Source organism: Schistocerca nitens, chromosome 1, assembly GCF_023898315.1.
Source record: "Schistocerca nitens isolate TAMUIC-IGC-003100 chromosome 1, iqSchNite1.1, whole genome shotgun sequence".
Taxonomy (NCBI): Eukaryota; Metazoa; Arthropoda; class Insecta; order Orthoptera; family Acrididae; genus Schistocerca; species Schistocerca nitens.
In genome coordinates, this window is record NC_064614.1 from 431979113 (window position 1) to 432000047 (window position 20935).

The window sequence follows — 20935 nt, forward strand, 5'->3', positions numbered from 1 at the left end:
TCATACAATCACCTCTCAAAATATGAGAGTACTTTTATTAACACCCTGTATTTCAAGCATATATGTAGGCACAGGACATACATGCCTTACCCATTTCCTACTTCATATTTCTCTTTTACTCAATTTATAATTATTGTATTCTTATTTATGCACAAATTGCAACTAATCGTCCATACTCATGCCAGCCTAATGTTTTTTATACTGTTCAAATTACAGATTCTAGTTGGCACCACTTCTAAATCAATGAAGGCGAGACACATCCATCAGTGTTTTTAACAAGCACCACACACAAGTCTGTATTGTTCCTACTTTAAACACACTCCCAATACACTGACTGATTTCTCCTTTTCTGTGTATTTAACGTGTTTTTATTGGGTCACTTCCTTATGTCTGCCTGTTTGGTAAAATTTTTCAATCGGTCTCAAAACACCAATCAATTTCTCCTTTTATTCATGTTTTGTAATACATTTGTATTAGGTCACCTTCTTGTGTCTGCCTGTTCTTGAAATCTGGAAGTTTCATTGCAGCTCAGAACTAGATGACAATACATTATTAACTCACTTTCCTGTGTGGTATATGATGGATGATCCTTTGTTTTTCTGTCTGTTCGGTAAAAATTTTCCAATTGACTTTAAACTAACTGCCTGATGAGCTACAGACAAGAAATTTACAACATATCTCAGAATTGGATGACAATCAAATATTAATTTGCTTTCTTGGCTGGTGCGTGTTTGAGGGTAGTATGTATACCACTATTATGTCTCCCGTTTCCCGTTCCTGTCCCGGATGTCTCGCGGTAATAACGAGTGCTGGTAAGCCTGTGTGTAAGGTGAACTCTCTCTAATTTTTACCTTCACCACCCTGTCGTAAGATATAAGTAGGATCAAGCAATACACTGGTTGACTCAGGTGAAGGGCAATTGAAATTTGACATGTCTCTGTTGTAACCTCAGTAAAATGTTTGACAGTGATTGAAATATTTCAAACACACAAGACTAAAAAATATAAAACAATTATTTAAAAAAAGCTTGACTAAGAGGAAGAATTGCTTGCATCCAACTTTTTTTGTTTTAAATTTTGGTAAGTATTTTGTCACAGCTATTGAAAATTCACTAGCTCAAAGTTTCTGGACTATCTTTATTGGGTAAGGAATTTGTATGGGTCTAGGAGAAATTATTTTGTGTCTTTTATTCCAGCCTAAAACATATTATATTAAAAATTTTATTGTTTAAATAATTATTTATGAGATTTGTGTTTCTTGAAGCTGTGGATGTATGGGTACTGGCCTGAATTTTATACTGTTAACTATCTTGTCAGATTCTGATATAGTTTTGATATAACCAATCCCAGGTCATATGTACTACCTACCACCAGCCTCTCTGACAGGGGAAGCATGTGAAGTCAGGAACTGGGATCAGAGTGGAAAGAACGGTGATCTAGTTTCAGATGCCAGATATCTCACCATATACCATTCACCCTAGTGGACATCGATCAGGAGATATTCCTCTTGGAAAGAGGTGAGATAGCATTATCAGTAATGTCCCGTTTGATTCCTGTCCTATGTGAGATTTGTGTTTCATTTATTTCTTTCTTTACTCTTGTTCTACTTTCACTTTTGGTAACAGCTATCAACCTCCTTCATTACACTGATAGTGCAGGGCTGACTGGAGCAGGCTGTGAATAGCAGTCAGGACATTCTGAGCTGGTCCTGAAGTTCTTCCTAGTGCTAACAGATGCAAGTTGAAAATACTGCTGATGATATCTGGCACCTCTGTGATCACTCGCTCACTTTCGGGATTGGTGCTAAGTATGCTAATTTCTCGAAGTCTCTTTTCATACTGATGAAGTATTCTGATTAGTCACAATTGCCTCTCTGTTTACTGTGAGAGAACAACATCGATACTTATATTTAAACAAGTCTTATATGTGCTCCAGTCTCAGTTGCACAATCATTGAAGGTGTGCAATGAGACCGGGGAATAAATAGCATCTGTTTTAAATCTTGTAGTCATATTTTTCGTCTCTTGGAAGGTCAATCTATGGTTAAGTTGCAACTGGTTCTTTATTTCATGTTGTGACTTGTCTGCATTGACTAGCACCAGAGCAATGGCAAAGAGTGTAATACAGCAGTGTCACGTTAGCACCATAATGCCAGCCGTGTTTCATAATCTCAGGCAAGGGTGGTTGTCAGTTAAAATCTCGTTGGATTACTGATGTGTAACACTTCACTTTCTTCTTCTATCTCTGCAGATAGCCAGAACAGAGTTCAATAACAAAATGTGAAGAAAAATTTGTGTTGTTCTAACTAACAATCAGCCAATTTTTATTAATTTTTATTTTAAATCAACAACCTTTCTTTGTAATGCAATAAACTCCATTCATTATCAGTTTATTATTGTTACTATGATTATTTCTTAGCTCACAAGAACTTTCGTATCCTTACTTTGTGCCAATCCGTATGACTGGTGAATCTGGAAGAATGGAATGTTGAATATTTCGCCACCCAGAATACACACATTTACCTTGTTATCTCATGTTCAGGTTAATAGGAGTAGCCCAATAATCAAAGATGACAACAGAAGGCTGATGAAGCAAGCAGAACGCCACAACTTTCATAGTATATTACTTAACAATCGAATACTCAGCGTGGTCTCTGCGCCTGCTACAGATACCTGTGAATTTGTGACCATGACCGTTCTTTACCCTTGGCAAAGCTGCTGGCTGCAGTGTAACAACTGTAATTGGAAGACGATGTTTGTGCTGCTATTCAAATGGGTTATGACAGTGGATAAATTAAAGTTTCCCACTGCTTTTGTTTACACGGCTATGTAAAGTATTATTTAAATTCCAGGTAATCAAGTGCATGTTTCACTTGTGACTTTACATTTCATCTACAGTTCATAAGCCTTCTGGCAATCTTGATCCAATATCCCATTGGGTGCAGGCATAGTGTTCTGCAACAAGCAAGCAACAACATACATAAATTTGAAAAACAACATTGTTCCACCAGGCTGTGTTTTCTATATTTTTTATTTATACTACTAGTTTTAGACACTGTCCATTCTCAAGTGCATCTGTAGTGGACACATCTTGGCATTGTTCAAAAATCATGTGCCATGCATATCTCTGCAATTATATGCATGGCACATGATATTTTTAAATAATGCCAATGATGTCTCCACATTTGTCTCTATATATGCATTTGGGAATGGGCAAGGCCAAGAAGCAGTAGTGATAATAAGAAATATTTAAAATACACAAACAAATGTCGCTTGGACGATTCAAAGTATAACTGTATGAAGGAGCTGAAATGACACACCTTGCCCATATCTGCAGTTTTGTTTCCGTGTTAATGACCATATTTCTCAGTTTCTTCTTTTCTGCATGCTGCAATTAATTTATAACAGCATGGCTTCGAATAATTAGTTAACTGTGGTTCTTCTTGCTTCCACGCCCACCAACATACATAGTTGATTTCAACGTTCAATGTGTTTGATATCATTGTTTCATGATGTGGGGTAAGTTTTATTTCCAATTACTTTTTACTCAATTGAAATAAGCTTTTGATGTAAGCTATTAGTTTTTTGACTTTTAAAATGTGTAATCGTGTTGGAATATCATATACCTCAATATTTCACATGCCATATCCCCAATGAGTCTAACTACTACTAGCTTAGATATCCCTAAGCTGATGATATACAACAGTGGGATTAACAGCCCCCTTCCAAGCTGGAAAGCTTAAAAAGTGAGAAATTTTGGATTAAATGTAATTGACTGACTTACATATAGATAGTCTAAAAACAACATTAGAACACATCAGGAGATAACAATACATGACGAGCACTTTGAGCATTTTGCTACATAGCTTCTCCTAGAACAGCTAAGAACTAGCAACATTGTCACAAATATTTGGCAACACTGAAAGAGTGCATATACTTTCATGTATGTCACTGACTAGACCCAGTAACTTCACTAGACATTCACCTTCCACCTCAATGATTTATTTTACATAATCTTCACATAAGGTGGAACACTGGGAAGTAAAATTTCATTTTTGGACTCCAAATATTCTATACTTTACAAGTCACAACCATTCTTATGTCTGATGGTGCATTACGAGGCTGCAATATGAGGATGCTGCTGCAAGCTCCACCTCATTAGCTCAGAGGTTTGCACACGTTACCATGCGTCAGTGTCGTGGGTTGTAAGTTCAAATCACGGTGGGTACAAAGGCACACAAAGTTATTTTTTTCCGTTTCACTTCATGGAGCTGAAAACTGTTGGAAGAATTTCTTTACTGAAACCAAAAGAAAACCTTTACACATTCACCCTTTTTGCACTCTCAACTCTGTAAGCTGTTTTGAAGACCATAGATGTCCACTTTGTGAATATCAAGCTCCATCAATACCCAAACATCTCTATAGAGATGTGAATCAACTGGCAACGATACTAATTTGTGTTTTGTTCATCACATAGAATCAACATGTCAAGGGGAATAGTTATAAAGAGAACATGCTGATTAATATAGTTCCTCTGTGCTAATTTTCTGTAGTAGCAGTTAGGTGTTAGTAACTTCTTTCCATTATGTGTGGCTTAAAATATGAGCAGATCTGTTGGTTTCACACTAGAACTATCAGAGTGGTCAAAATGACTGCAACACATTTTCAAAACGTTATTTTGACTGCAGTTTTTGTTGTGTTGCAATGAGCTTCAATGACTTTTGCTGGTTAAAGATCAGAATCACCCATACTAAATGTATTTATTTTTTGAAAAATGGTTAGGATGTTGTTAACAAGGATACCTAGAACCACGAGAGCGGTAATTTTGACCGCTGTATTGATTATTGTAATAAAATAGTTTACAACATGTCCTTCTTCCTCAGGTTGAGATTAAATCTGTTAACAATCAGTCTCAAAACAGCAATAATACCCACAATAATGAAACTCTTAATTTACTGAAGTCCACTGTTTGTCTCTGTGTCTCCAGTCATATTGTCATTCGTTAGCTTGTAGCAACATAGTAATCATGGCTTGTAGATCTCCATCACTTAACAATGCAGAATTGTTCGCTCTCTTACTTGATATTCCAGATAAGGCTGAAGGAGAATGTGACCTAGATGCAGAAGACCTAAGAGAAGATCAGGATGAAGATTACTGTCAACTGAACAATCACTCTGGATGCAGTGATTCAGATTATGCTGAAAACGTAGTTGTTCAGCCAGGTTAGTAATAATTATGAAATGTGTTATTTACACGTAAAAATTCAACTTTCATATAAAATTCAGGATTTAGACAATTAGTCTGAGACACTTGTAATTTGAAGTTTTCTATTGTTCTACTACAGCAGCAGAAAATGTACATAAAAGATGATGTCAGAAGGGACAGAGCAACACATGCCTCCCAGGACCATGTTATATGTTGCTGGGTACTGATGGTATCACGGAATGGACTGTAGCAGAGATAGGAAAGACCACATCTGGCACATTGGTGAATCATAACATCATGAGAGAAAATCCAGAACCTACACCAGATTCAAAGCGGTATGTTTCTGACGCCAGTGTAGTAGGTGCATCGCGTCTGTTTACTGATGAATCAATACTGATAGATATAAAACACTGTACGGAAATGGAGGCAAAACATGTTCTAGGAAATGAATTATGGAGTGTAAGTTTGGAGAACTGGAGGCTTTTATTGCTTTATTGAATGCTCGTTGTGTTCTTGGAGCCAACAGTACTGAAATTGATGAACTGTGGTCTAAAAAATGGGGCCCACCCATGTTCAGTGACACTAGGGGAGAAACTGCTTTTGAGAAATTCTAAGATTTTTGTGCTTTGACATTAGAAACACAAGATCAGAACGTTTGAAGATAGATAAATTTGCTTTAGTATCAAAAGTTTGGAACAAATTCATTGAAAATTGCCATTTGACCATGTTCCGGGTGAAAATCTGACTGCTGATGAACAGCTTTTTCTAAGCAAAATGTGTCCATTCTTACAGCATATGCCAAACAAACCAGACAAATTTGGCATAAAATTTTGGCTTCTTGTCAACATTGACTCAAAGTTTCTGTGCAATGAGTTTCCTTACTTAGGAAAAGATGGCCACAGATCATGTGACCAGACTCTTCCTGAAAGTGTAGTAATGGAGTTGATGGAGCTGTTTCAAAAGAAGGGGCAAAACATGACTACGGGCAATTTTTTTACAACAGTGAAACTGGGCGAGAAGTTGAGAACTACTTGTACTAGCGTTGTTGGAACAATTAGACTATCAAGAAGAGAAATCTCTAATGTTGTGAAGGCAATGAAGGTTAATCTTTACAACCCAGGTCTCTTCAAACATTCCAGTGGTACTACTACTACTGTATAACAAGACAAACGAAACAAGAATGTGCTTCAGTATAGCACTTTGCATTCAGAAGTTGAACTTCAAACTGTTCTGAAAAAAATTCTAGAAACAATTGATTTTTACAACAATACAAAATTGATGTGGTGGATCAAATGGCAAGAAAATACACTGTTCGAGCTGGTATTTGTAGATGGCCAGTTCATGTATTTTATAATATTCTTGACTTGGCGAGCATCAGTTCATGGATCATTTTCAAGAAAGTAACATGGATGAAGATCACTCATCAAAATTATATCCTGAAGCTAGCAGAGGAGCTTTGTATGGGGCACATGGACTCAAAAAGTAACTTGAAGGAAACAGAAGCTGAATCTGGAAACTCTTCAAATGAAGAAGTGTAGGAATAACACAATTAAATCTGCAAAAAGTGAAAATGGCGAGTGTGTGGTTCTTGTTCAAAGGACATAACTAAGGATGTGGTATGTAGTTCCTGCTGCTAAAGATATGCAATTCACACCAGTGAGTGCAAATAAACTGAAAAAAAAGTCAGGCAGTGTTTTACAAATATTTTGTGGTATGTGGATTTGGCAAACAGATTTCATGATTATAAGTGCACTACCTGAAATATTGCATGATTAATTTTAAAATAATGAGTGCACAATAAATACATCAGCTTCTTTACTAAAAGAATTTTAAGGAAAAACTGTGTTTGTTAATTAGATAAAATGTTTCTCAAAACTCATTCTTGTTCGTAATAAATGGAAAAATATTAAATTTGAAAAAAATATATAATTCATCTTATTTTAGTTTTATAAACCTAAATACACATTTGAAATGATGATAATGAGAACGAAAATAATAATTTTCATATAGCGGTCAAAATGATTGCATCGGCAGTTCTAGGTATACAATATGTTCCGGCAGTTCTAGCATTAAATATAACTGAATACCTTAAATATCAATTTCCATATGTGGTCCTCAAAATGTGCAACATGCCTGCGTTGCTCAAGACCATGCACTGCAAAGTATGCACAGAGTTTATCACAAACATTTAAAGTAAGGAATCAAAGAACAATAGCAACACACTGTGCTCCACCATTGCTCACTGCGGCTCGACAGAAGCAGATGAATTTCTGACAAAATAATTTGCATGAAGAATCGCCTCTAAAAGGAAAAAAGTGACAAATAAATCATTAATAAAATTAAACAATGTAGTGAGGCATTTTAATTAAAGTACAAATTATAAAAATTATGTTGTGCCATACTAAAATGGATCATCTGCCTCTGTTGGTATTGAGAGTGAAACGCTAATCATATGCTTTTCTGTGGAGCATCACTCAACACCAGTTAAGCATTTTATACTCTACAAAGTGATGAGCAGCGGCAGGCGCCTTTGACAAGGAGCAAAGCAGCGCAGCAGTGCCGCAGCAACCGTTAGCAGTAGGTACCTAACAAATGGGTCCCAGACAGCACTGTCACATGTAGCGTTCAGAAGCAGACAGTCCACAAAGCAATCTGTCGCAAAACCTTCATTGGGCGCAGTTGTTATTACTGGTGTGTCAGAAGATTAAACACATTGCAGCTGCATTACAATTTCATTCATGACATTAAGCAGCTAGTGGTCTCGACCGCAAGACCTCATATGCAGTCATCATATGTTTCACTGCTAGACCACAGACACAGTTGGAACAAAATCGCTCGAAGCGGAGGCATGACTTCCTCCAGGAAGTGCCGCAGCATACAGTGTTGCCAGATCATGCAGATGGCTAGACTTAGAACATTTATCTGGCCAGGTTATCTGTCCCAAATCACGAACAGCACATACTTAGGCTCTGTGGCAGCTTTCTGTCCAGGTTTTATGTCAGAAGAGTGTACACTCCATGACTAATACCTGCTATGAAAAAGGGCAACAAGGTTTGAAGATTGCAGAACTGTGCTTGGTTTGAAGTCAATGTTAGTGAGGATGAGGAGTTCACAGGGAAAGTTACCTGACCTCGTAAAGTTCTATTCGACCAGAACAGACTACATTGTTACCATGTAAGTCTACATATTTACACGGAGGAGGAAGGAAACTTGCTAGGCGTTAATGTGAATCATAACATGTTATTATTCTAAAAGGATCATCCTGGTTTATCAAAAGTACCTCAATACACCTATACAACATCAATTTCCCTGTCATTTAAGAGTTGTTGGTAGATGAGAGATTTTATCTAAAACTACAAAAATTATGTACTCTGTCATCACATTTACAACTACAGTTTACTCAGTAGTTCAGCAGGTTAGACTATACATTCACAGACGGCAATCGTATTGAGTATAGTGAGGCAAGAATGGTAATGAAATTTAATTGTTTCCCAAAGATATTAATTATCAAAGAATAATTACACTACTGGCCATTAAAATTGCTACACCACGAAGATGACGTGCTACAGACGCGAAATTTAACTGACAGGAAGAAGATGCTGTGATATGCAAATGATTAGCTTTTCAGAGCATTCACACAAGGTTGGCGCCAGTGGCGACACCTACAACGTGCTGACACGAGGAATGTTTCCAACTGACTTCTCATACACAAACAGCAGTTGTCCAGCATTGTCTGGTGAAACGTTGTTGTGATGCCTCGTGTAAGGAGGAGAAATGCATACCATCACGTTTCCGACTTTGATAAAGGTCGGATTGTAACCTATCGCGATTGCGACATTTCTGCTCGTGTTGGTCGAGATCCAATGACTGTTAGCAGAATGTGGAATCAGTGGGTTCAGGAGGGTAACGCAAAACACCGTGCTGGATCCCAACGGCCTCGTATCACTAGCACTTGAGATAACAGGTATCTTACCTGCATGGCTGTAACGGATCGTGCAGCCACGTCTCGATCCCTGGGTCAACAGGTGGGGACGTTTGCAAGATGATAACCATCTGCACGATCAGTTCGACAACGTTTGCAGCAGCATAGACTATCAGCTCGGAGACCATGGCTGCGGTTACCCTTGACGCTGCATCACAAGCAGGAGCGCCTGCGATGGTGTACTCAACGACGAACCTGGGTGCACGAATGGCAAAACATCATTTTTTTGGATGAATCCAGGTTCTGTTTACAGCGTCATGATTGTCGCATCTGCGTTTGGCGACATCGCAGTGAACGCACATTGGAAGTGTGTATTCATCATCGCCATACTGGCGTATCACCCAGCGTGATGGTATGGGGTGCCATTGGTTACACGTCTCGGTCACCTCTTGTTCGCATTGACGGCACTTTGAACAGTGGACGTTACATTTCAGATGTGTTATGACCCGTGGCTCTACCCTTCATTCGCTCCCAACAAAACCCTACATTTCAGCAGGATAATGCACGACCGCATGTTGCAGGTCCTGTACGGGCCTTTCTGGATACAGAAAATGTTCGACTGCTGCCCTGGCCAGCACATTCTCCAGCTCTCCCACCAATTGAAAACGTCTGGTCAACGGTGGCTGAGCAACTGGCTCGTCACAATACGCCAGTCACTACTCTTGATGAACTGTGGTATCATGTTGAAGCTGCATGGGCGGCTGTACCTGTACCGCCATTCAAGGTCTGTCTGACTCAATGACCAGGCGTATCAAGGCCGTTATTATGGCCAGAGGTTGTTGTTCTGGGTTCTGATTTCTCAGGATCTATGCACCCAAATTGCGTGAGAATGTATTCACATGACAGTTCTAGTATAATATATTTGTCCAATAAATACCCGTTTATCATCTGCATTTCTGCTTGGTGTAGCAATTTTAATGGCCAGTAGTGTACATTTTACATTTTTAGGATCCTCTGTATTTTGAGTTTTTCCTCTCATATTCAACTTTTCTTCGGGTGAAAGAATTTCTTATTTGCAAACCCTCTTCCCTCTTTTACTACTAGTCCCCAAGGCTTCCCTCACCTTTCTCTTTTCACCTCCTTTTCCTCCTCTTCCTCCACTACCACATACTCCAAATGATCTAGTTTTATCCTGTGCACCATCTTCAACCTCTCGCCCATCCCAATTTCAAATTCTCTGCAACCTCCAACCCACCCGTATCTCTCTCGCCTCAGTCTCACATCCTGTTGCTCCCCCATCTCATACCACTTCTGCCCACTGGTCCATCTACATCTGCATCTATTCAAATACCCTGCAAGCCACCATAAAACACATCCAAGAGAGTACCTTGTACTACTGCTAGTCATTCCCTTTCCTGTCTATTCGCTTCCATGCGAGCCCTAGTTTCTCTTGTCTTGTCTTTGCAGTTCTTTTGCAAGATTTATGCTCGTCCAAGTAGGACTGTTCAGCAGTCTGTTGCAAATTCCAGTTCTCTAAACTTTCTCAGCAGTGTTTTAGGAAAAAATTATCATCTTCCCTCCATGGATTACCATTTGAGTTCACATAACATTTCTGTAGCACTTGCATATTGACAGAATCTGTCAGTAATGAATCTACTAGCATGCCACCGAATTGCTTCCACCTCTTCCATTAACTGAAACACATGGGGAGTCCAAACACTAGAGCAGTACTCAAGAACGTGTCAAACAAGTGTAAACCAAAGTCGATCATTTGTCTTATTTACAATTTACCTTAAATGATCCATCCATTTCATATTACTTTGCAACTTTACACCTACATGTCTGTTGTCACTTATCACACCAAACAGAAATTCTATACAAGTCATCCAGTATCCTCTTATGGTCACATAGAGATGACACTGTCCTGCACACTACATCATCATCATCATCATCATCATCATCGGCAATGAGTCGCAGATTGCTGCTCACCCTATCCATCACATTTATGTATATAGAGAATAAGAGCTTCCCTATCACATTTTCCTGGGCCACTCCTAATGATACATTTGCCTGTAGCAAACACGCACCGCCCAGGACAACGTATGGATTCTATTACTTAAAGTCTTTGAGTCACTCACATATCTGAGAACCTATTCTGTAAGCTCTTGGCCTTTATTAGCAGTGTGCAATGTGACATTGTGTTAAGTATCTTCTGGTAATTGATTTTATGTATGCTCAGGCTTCTGTTAACATTCTGCAGTGTGGCACTGCATCAAATGATTTCTGTAAATCTGGAATACAGGCCCTGCCTGCTCACTATCACCCATGGTTTACATGATATCATGCAGAAAAGGGCAAACTGACTTTCACATGAGTGATGCTTTCTAAATCCTTGTTGATTTGTCAATCAATACTGTTCTCTCTCTTATTGAAATATATTATATTTGAACTTAGAATGTGATCTTGAATCCTGCAGCAAACTAATGTTTAGGATATTGATCTCTAGCTTTGTGGAGTCATTTCTTTACTCTTCTTATACACAGAAGTCACCTACACATTTTATCCAGTTGCTCAGGACTTTCCTGGGTGAGAGATTTGCAATAAATGCAATCTGAGTATGGGGTCCATGCTGAAGAACACAATGTGTAAAACCAAACTGGAATCCCATGTGGATCTGGTGAGTTACTTGTTTTAAACTCCTTCATTTGCTTTTCAATGCCAGGAATGTCTATTTCTATGTCCTCCAAACACAAGTTTGTGCAGCAATCAAATGACGATAGGTCTCTATGATTCTCTGCCATGACTGATTGTTTAAATGCAAAATTTAAAACTTCAGCTTTCCTCTTGCTGTTTTTTATTGTCACACTAGACTGGTCTCCTCCCATTTTCATTTTCAACTTCATTTCCCTTGTGTTTCCCATCACCCCCCTTCCCCCTCCTCCATCAATATGTGAATACTTGTGCATTCACTTTTTAAATGAGAGAGAGAGAGAGAGAGAGACCGACCTTTGGAATTATTGATGTGGCATGTTACCTACAGTAACATTTCTATAAGCACACAGGATTTACTCCGGTCATTATTAAAAACTTAAGGGTTGTGACCTTTTATTCATAAGTTTACAGTGAGGTAAAAGAAGAAACCATGTGGTAAAATGTTTGTCAAAACATGATGGTCAAATGGTCACATTAATATAATCTTGTAAGATAATCTAAACTTGTAAAAGAAAAAAGTTTAGAGTTCAAATGAATCAATTGCAGTAAACAAAAGAAACTGTATTGCAGCACTGCAAAGCAATATACTGAGTTCTTACAGAAGCACAGAGATTACACAGGCCAACGAAAAAATTTTTTAAAAAACGTTTTTTACTTTGATAGCTGATATTTATAAATTTTTATGAGCTGAATCCAAAACTAGCCTTAATTTTTTTTTATCACCCATAGTTTTTGAGCAATATGCTTTTAATTATATGGTATAAAAATCCTATGCTATACGGTAAATGGGGAAATTAATGAAATGCTCTGTTACAACATAAGCATGGTCCGTATTTACAGTAAGCTACTTAAAACAATGATACGTGTCAATAGAGGTTTCACTTGTCAGCTGGAATTGGTTTGTATTTTCTTTCTCTTTTTTCTTTGAAAGTTCTTGTGTAGCTTTTTCTATGCTGAGTTGCCTGCTGAACTTCTCAGTGAAGTGACCAACAGTAACCCCCCTTAATGTTGGTGTTCCAGGGGCCTTGGTAGGGTTTTTCCATCACTTTAATGTCCTGGTGGAAACGCTCTCCTTGCTCCTCACTAACATCTCCCATATTGTCCAGGAAGTAATCAAGTTGACTGTTCAAAAAGTGAACTTTCAGGCTTATTGAACATCCTAAAGTTTTAAACTTCTTCAACACTGCAGCTATAATAAACATATTCTGGTCTTTTTCATGCCCTAAGAACTTTGTAAAGGCTTGCTTGAATGATACTCATGCTCATGCTTCTTTCTCATTTAAGGTCATTGTGGATTCAAAGTTAACACCAAATGTCAATTTTATAATGTCAGTCCTACAAAGACGTCTTCTTTTAGTTTAGCTTTTGAAAGGCATGGAAACTTTTGGCAGAGATACTTAAAACATGGTTCATCTTTAGGCAAAGCCTTCACAAACTGTTTCATTAGGCCTAGCTTTATACGTAGAGGTGGTAGGAGTAAGTTTTTTGGATCTACAAGGTTTTTGCATAGAATGTTCTTCTCAACAGGTTTTAAAGGCTTCCTTCACAGGCCAGTTCTTTCTGCACCAGTGTTGAGTCCCAAGCCCTACTGTCCCATTCACACGAGGCACATGGAAATTTCGTACAGCCACCTTGCTGACCAAGGAGCATACATGTTACTTTTAGATCGCCACATATCAACCAACCATGAGCAAAATAGCCTATTTTATTTAGCACTATTTCTAGGTTTTCATAGCTTTCTTTCATATGTACAGAATGTCCAACAGGTATAGATGCATACATGTTAACATTGTGTATTAAAACAGCCTTTAAACTAGTTTTGGATAAATCAATAAACAGCCTCCAGTCTTCCTTTTTGTATTCAATACCAAACTCATTCATCAGACCAGGAATGTCTTGAGCAGTACACTAAATCACCTTCTTGTTGAAAAAGCTTGGAAAATTGCTGCTCCCTCTTTCTATACATGTATATGCTGGTTCCAACTGCCAATAAGTTCTTTTCTTTTAATCTAGAGCCAAGCAATTCAGCTTTTTCTTGCGTTAAGTCCAGATCCCTAACCAAATCGTTAAACTCAGCCTGAGCAAACAATTTGGGCTCTAGAGTTTCTGTATTGCAATGGAATTCGTCATCATCTGGTTCATCTAAGTCAGATTGTACATCAGAAAATACTTCTGTTGGAATAGAATTTAAATCATCTGGTGTTTCAGGAACCGGAAAATCTACACAATGCCCTACTGGTTGGATGGCAGACGGAAGGTTAGGGTAGCTTATTACCTTCTTGTTTTTCAAATTATGACCAATAATATCAAAACTGCAAAAGTAGCAATCATAGGAATGATTTCTCGGCTCCCTCCATATCATAGGAACAGCAAATCTAAAGGCTTTTTTTCTCCTTTTTGGACCATTTTCTCAGATCTTCAACACACACATAACACACCTTATGCGGCGCCCAAGACTTATCTTGATCACCAAGTTTAAATCCAAAGTATGATAGATAAACCTTTTTCACAAAGTCTGTAATGTTACTTTGGTGTTTTTTAATCACAAATTCACCACAAATATAACAAAAACTGTCAGGAGAATTTTTACAACCACGATTGGATATTGTACTGAGCATATTTGGATTTCCCACCCTAAAAAACATAAGTGTAATAACTTCAAGTTGAACAAATATATTTCAAGGAAGATGCAATACATGAAAGTCACAGATCAAGTAAACAGAGTAAGACGTGTGTACACTTTAACAGTCAAATCATAACTGAGGCCAAGTCTAGCGGCCGCTGGGTGGCTGGCCGCTTAGGTGGCGCTGCTGCTGCATGGCTGGCAGACAGCGCCGCATCTAGAGGATGTGCGTAACTGCACGGAGGCACTTTGAAAGATCGGTGAGTCACAACACTTTTCCCCCCTTTGAATTTTTTGCACAGGTCTTGATGAAGGTGGCCTGTAGATTGCTAACATCAAAAGGTGTTGTGTGACTGTTCATAAAGTCTTGAGGAGGAGGCTTAAGGTACAGACGGAAGTGTCCCCGATGATAACGGGTCGAGATGACAGGAGACGTGGGGGTCAAATCTGCTGGGGCCCCGTGATACCAATCTGCCCGTTGCGGCAAGTCCGGTTGTTATAACAGGGGACATGGGCAATGTGTCCGCATCCGTAGGAGAAGGAGGCAAGTAGAGTTGCTCCGACAGATGATGGTCGTCTGGTTCCTGCTTGGGCACATCTCCTGGTGGCGTCAGTTCTTGTGCTGGCACCGGTATGATGGTGAGAGGACTGCGTTGTGAGTAATGAGAGATTCCAGTATGCCAAGCGTCAGGTACAGCCGAAGGTGGTGTAGCGGCATCCGGAACAGGCATTGCCGGCACACGAGGCCGAAGCTGGTCCAAATGACGCACTGCAACACCCGGGTCCATCTGGATTTCATACAGGCGTCGACCACGGTGTCGTAAGATGCGGCCAGGACTCCATTTTGGCCACCTGCCATATCCCCATACCCATACAAGGTCGTCGGCGGTGAACCGGCCAAGCGAAGGCACCCGCGGCCGTGAGGTGGAAGGCCGCAGAAGATGAAGTAGTGTGCGGGGCTGTCGGCCATGTAAGAGCTCAGTCGGGCTGTGGTTGCCCATCGGGGTGAAACAGTAAGAAGCCAGAAATTGGAGAAGCGCATCATCAGCAGAAGAAGAAGTCAGGAGTTTCCTCATCTGAGCCTTAAATGTGCGGACCACTCATTCAGCCTCACCGTTTGACTGTGGATGGAACGGAGGGTCCGTGACATGCATGACGCCGTGACGGGCACAAAAATCCGCAAAATCAGAAGAGGCAAATTACGGACCATTATCAGTAACAAGAGTAGAGGGAAGGCCTTCCAAAGAGAAAATGCGAGCTAGAGCATTGGTGGTTGCCGCGGTGGTAGGCAATGTGCAACGGTCAATGAAAGGAAAGTTAGAGTAGGCACCAATAACGAGAAGCCAATAAGTACCTAAAAAAGGTCCCGCGAAGTCAGCATGAATATGCTCCCAGGGCTTCTCAGGCAAAGGCCACGGTGACAAAGATGACTTTGGGGCGGCGGCCTGTGTCGCACAAGGACCACAGGCAGCGGCCATGTGTGCGATTTCAGAGTCGATGCCGGGCCAGTACACATGACAGCGCGCCAGAGATTTTGTGCGAGACACACCCCAGTGCCCTTGGTGAAGGAGGTGCAAGACTGAAGCACGCAAAGACGCAGGTACCACAACACGTGGTGAAGCATTTTCGGTGGAAAGGAGGATAACACCATCCCTAGCCGTGAGGCGGTAACACAAAGCGTAGTAGTTCTGCAACGGATCAGAAGTCTTAGCAGACGGACGATCTAGCCAACCCTTCTGAATACAGCGTAAAACCCGGGAGAGAACCCGTAGCAACCGCCAGCCGGTCCCCGGTGATGGGGAACCCACCCACAACCCGCTGCTTGGCAACATCCCCACAACCCGCTGCTTGGCAACATCCACGTGGAAACACAAAAGTTTGTCCCTATCGAATGCCAGATCAGGACCCATGGGAAGGCGAGACAGTTCATCAGCATTTGCATGTTGAGCCATTGACTGGAAATGAATCTCATAATTGAAACGAGACAAGTAAAGAGCCCAACACTGGAGGCGGTGTGCAGCCTTGTCGGGAAGTGACGTTGATAGATGAAACAAGGAAACAAGTGGTTTGTGATCCGTAACAAGATGAAATTTGGATCCATAGAGAAAAACACCAAACTTATGAAAAGTATAAATAATGGCCAAAGCTTCTTTTTCAATTTGAGAATACTTTTGTTGGGCATCCGTGAGCGTTTTGGAGGCATAAGGAATGGGTTGTTCAGAACCGTCAGAAAAACGGCGCGCAAGGACTGCACCGACCCCATACTGAGAGGCATCCAAGGCAAGAACAAGATGTTGGCCAGGTCGATAAGTAGCCAGGCACGGGGCCTGTTTCAGCATAATCTTCAATTTCTGGAATGCCGTATCGCATGACATGGACCAGTGAAAAGGCACATTTTTATGCAACAGGCGATGCAAAGGCTGAGCCACCGAAGCAGCAGACGGTAAAAACTTGTGATAGTATGCTATTTTCCCCAAGAAGGCCTGCAGTTCCTTAACAGATGTAGGACGAGGCAGGGCATCGATCGCAGTGACAGTTTGCTGAAGTGGACGAATACCATCCCGAGAGAGTTGAAACCCCAAGTACGTGATAGATGCCTGAAAAAATTTTGATTTTTGAACATTACACTTAAGACCGGCAGTCTGTAAAACATGGAAAAGTGTGCGGAGATTCTGAAGATGTTCGTCAGTGGTGGAGCCAGTGACAAGAATGTTGTCCTGGTAATTTATACACCCAGGGACAGTGATCAATAATTGTTCCAAGAATCGCTGAAAGAGAGCAGGGGCACTGGCAACCCCGAATGGCAATCGTTGGTATTGATAGAGGCCAAAAGGCGTGTTAAGGACCAGAAACTGCAGGGAAGCAACATCGAGAGTAAGTTGATGATAAGCTTCTGACAGGTCAAGTTTAGAAAAATATTGGCCTCGACTTCAGGTCAAGACATAGGGTAAGTGTCGATAAGGCATTGAGCATTTACAGTGGCTTTGTAATCGCCACAGAGACGAATATCACCATTTGGCTTAGCAACGACAATGACAGGAGAGGACCACTCACTAGAAGTGACAGGAAGCAAGACCCCTGAAGCAGTGAGACAATCCAGCTCCCGTTTGACCTGATCACCAAGGGCCACAGGAATGGGCCGAGCCCGAAAAAACTTATGCCGAGCAGTGGGTTTGAGCGTGACATGAGCTTCAAAGTCGTTTGCACGGCCTAACCCAGGAGAAAAAAGGGACGAAAATGTCGTCAACAAGGAATCCAATTGATCATAAGGAATAGCATCAGAGACGATATTGACAGAGTCATCTATGGAGAACCCAAAAACAGGAAAGGCATCAAAACCAAAAAGATTCTCTGCGTTGCTATGGTCGACCACAAATACGGAAACAGTGTGAACAACAGATTTGTAAGATACATCAGCATCAAATTGTCCCAAGAGAGAAATCTTCTGTTTATTGTAAGTCCGTAATTGCCTAGTGAAAGGGAAGAAGTACAATTGACAGACAACACAGAATCAGATCAGCGTCATGTTCATGAACATCGTGTATGCGGTCGGATTTGCAAATGGATGACACATGACCCTTTTCTTTTGCATTTGTGACACACGGCCCAACGTTGTGGACAATCTTTTCGTGAATGTTTCGTATAACATCACCGACATGAAGGAAGTTGCCGTGGGTTTTGCTGCAGTTTCTTAGAGGTTTGTTTACGGTTAGGCCGAGACTGCACTTGGGAGCGTACTGCGGCCACGTCGGCCGGCGGGGACACGCCACACGCTTCATCAACATCGCACAGAGGTTGTATTTCCCCGACATCGCCCCATGCTTCTATTTGCGCTCCAGCAGAGCGAGAAATTTCAAAAGACTGAGCGATGGATAGGACTTCATCTAGAGTTGGATTTGCCACCTGAAGGGCACGTTGCCTAACTTCTTTGTCGGGAGCCGATCGGATAATAGCATCCCGTACCATGGAATCGGCGTAGGATTCTTTGTGAACTTCAGTAACAAATTGACACTTTCTACTGAGGCCGTGAAGTTCAGCAGCCCAAGCACAATAGGACTGATTCGGTTGTTTTTGACAATGATAAAAGTCAACACGAGAGGCTACCACATGTGTTTGCTTTTGAAAATAGATGGATAGAAGTGAGTACATTTCAGCAAAGGACAAAGACACAGGATCTTTCAAAGGAGCCAACTGCAACAACAACCGATACATTTGAGGTGAAATCCATGAAAGGAACAGAGACTTACATGTCTGTTCGTCCACGACATGAAATGCCAAGAAGTGCTGTCAAAGGCGTTTTTCGTAATCAGACCAGTCTTCCGCCGTCTCGTCGTAAGGAGGAAAAGTAGGTAGAGACGACGAGAGATGCCCCGCATTTGATGCCACGACGAGATCACGAATCGTATTTGTGACGAGCGTTTGCTGTTCTATGAGACCTTGCAATAGTTGTTCTAAAGTAGCCAAGGAAACATGTGGGTCAACGATGGAAAAGAAAAATCACTACCTCGTCGCCAATTGTAATAACTTCATGTTGAACAAATATATTTCAAGGAAGATGCAATACATGAAAGTCACAGATCAAGTAAACAGAGTAAGACGTGTGTACACTTTACGCGCATGTAGAGGACGCGCGTAACTGCGGGGCGGCACTTTGAAAGATCGGCGAGTCACAACAATAAGAATAAGATATTTTCAGCAAAAAAGTTTTTCATTGTTGGTCCTTGTTATGCAAAGAATAAAAACGTACACTCAAAAAATTATTGCAAACGTCAAGCAGTGACAGTCCACTCCACAAATGATAATTACTCCTCCCTTATTGACTGTTCATATTATACGTAATACACAGTATTAGGGTTCAGAATAAACATCTGAATACAGATGTAACACAATTAGAGCAAATGACTTCAACTGCAAATGCAACTGATGAAATGTAAATTTATATGTATAATTAACTGAACAAAAACCAGAGCTATCTGGCTATGGTGATTCATGCCACTCATCATCAAGGTTATTAGCGGCTATAAATATTCGTCATGGCTTAGTAAATTTTGAAATCAATATAATCTTACTTTGAATGTTTCGAAACAACAGTAATAGTCATAAGATAAAAGAACTCTCTGCATAAATATGAAATAGTAAGACATAAAAGTTTCCTGATTTGGTAGGTCTTGCAACATGTGTTGTCAGTCAATAACTATTATACTTATAACTAAAATTAATTTAACAAAATACTCTAAAACAGTCTAATATTAATTAAAGGCAACTCTCTTACTGTGGAATGATCACATGATGTGTTATTAACCTGAAGCTCACCATCAATTATTTCCAGTGAAAGTGGTACTGAAAATGGTTTTGAACGGAAATCATTCAACCATCTTCGACTCTGTTCATCTTGATTTATGAATTCTGGTGATCTGCCCTGAAGAGGAAAATCATGGCTCAACATCAATTAGAAAGTACAATGTATTCTGAAAATCTGAATCCTTGGTCACATACAAAAATTCAGAAGAAAACCAAGATGCTAGATGTTCAATAAACAAAACAGCAAAATGTATTTATTACAATTAAAATAATGAGAAATTTCAGACACTATGATTCAATAAGGTTCTCTCTCTCTCTCTCTCTCTCTCTCTCTCTCTCTCTCTCTCTCTCTCTCTACAAATAGGTTGTTTCAGTGAGATAAGTGAAAATGACAGTTTTTGATTTACTGTATGGGATTCAAAAGCAGATCTGTATGTCTTTGTAGTGCCACTGAGGCAAAGTTCAGAATGGGCCCTTGTCGATTCACAAATATTGTTAAAAGTATACTTGAAAATTTGTGAGGCACAAAATGACTGAAGGCTCCTCAAATGCAACAGTAACTATCATTAGTTTACCAAGTAAACTTTCCAATACATTTCATGCATATATCATTTTTTAAGGCTGTAGTTAACAAGGAATATTATACTCACTATTTAATACACAAATTTTGTCTGGTTAACATGGCACATTACATACAAAACACCTTTCAGTATGAGGCTTATTGTTGTTTCCTACAGTCATCTAGGTTTTTCTCTCATTTTGCATACTATTAGCATTTTAAGAAAACAGGAACTATCTTTCTGGTTGATCTGCTCACCAGAAATTAAGTTCTACATCACTTCCAAGTAGTGTACATGCAAAAAGCGACATTTTCCTAGCCCAAAGTAGTAATGGAGAAGCCGGCCAGTGTGGCCGTGCGGTTCTAGGCGCTTCAGTCTGGAACCGCGTACCGCTACAGTCGCAGGTTCGAATCCTGCCTCGGGCATGGATGTGTGTGATGTCCTTAGGTTAGTTAGGTTTAAGTAGTTCTAAGTTCTAGGGAACTGATGACCATAGATGTTAAGTCCCATAGTGCTCAGAGCCATTTTGAAGTAATGGAGAAATGTGTGTTCCTGTACACACAGGCAATTTAATTTTTGAATGCAAGAAGTGACAATTCCATGAACCAAATTGGA

The 20935-nt window shown here is 40.2% G+C and overlaps 1 protein-coding gene across 2 annotated transcripts in view; it reads right to left on the reverse strand.

The window, feature by feature from the left end:
* Window positions 1-20935, reverse strand: part of LOC126251037 (glutamine amidotransferase-like class 1 domain-containing protein 1) — a 69459-nt gene that overhangs the window by 27682 nt on the left and 20842 nt on the right. For both annotated transcript variants that reach the window (XM_049951608.1, XM_049951607.1), the window contains exon 3: window positions 19773-19878. In XM_049951608.1, the coding sequence (XP_049807565.1) occupies window positions 19773-19878 (106 nt within the window). The remainder of the gene's footprint in view (window positions 1-19772; window positions 19879-20935) is intronic.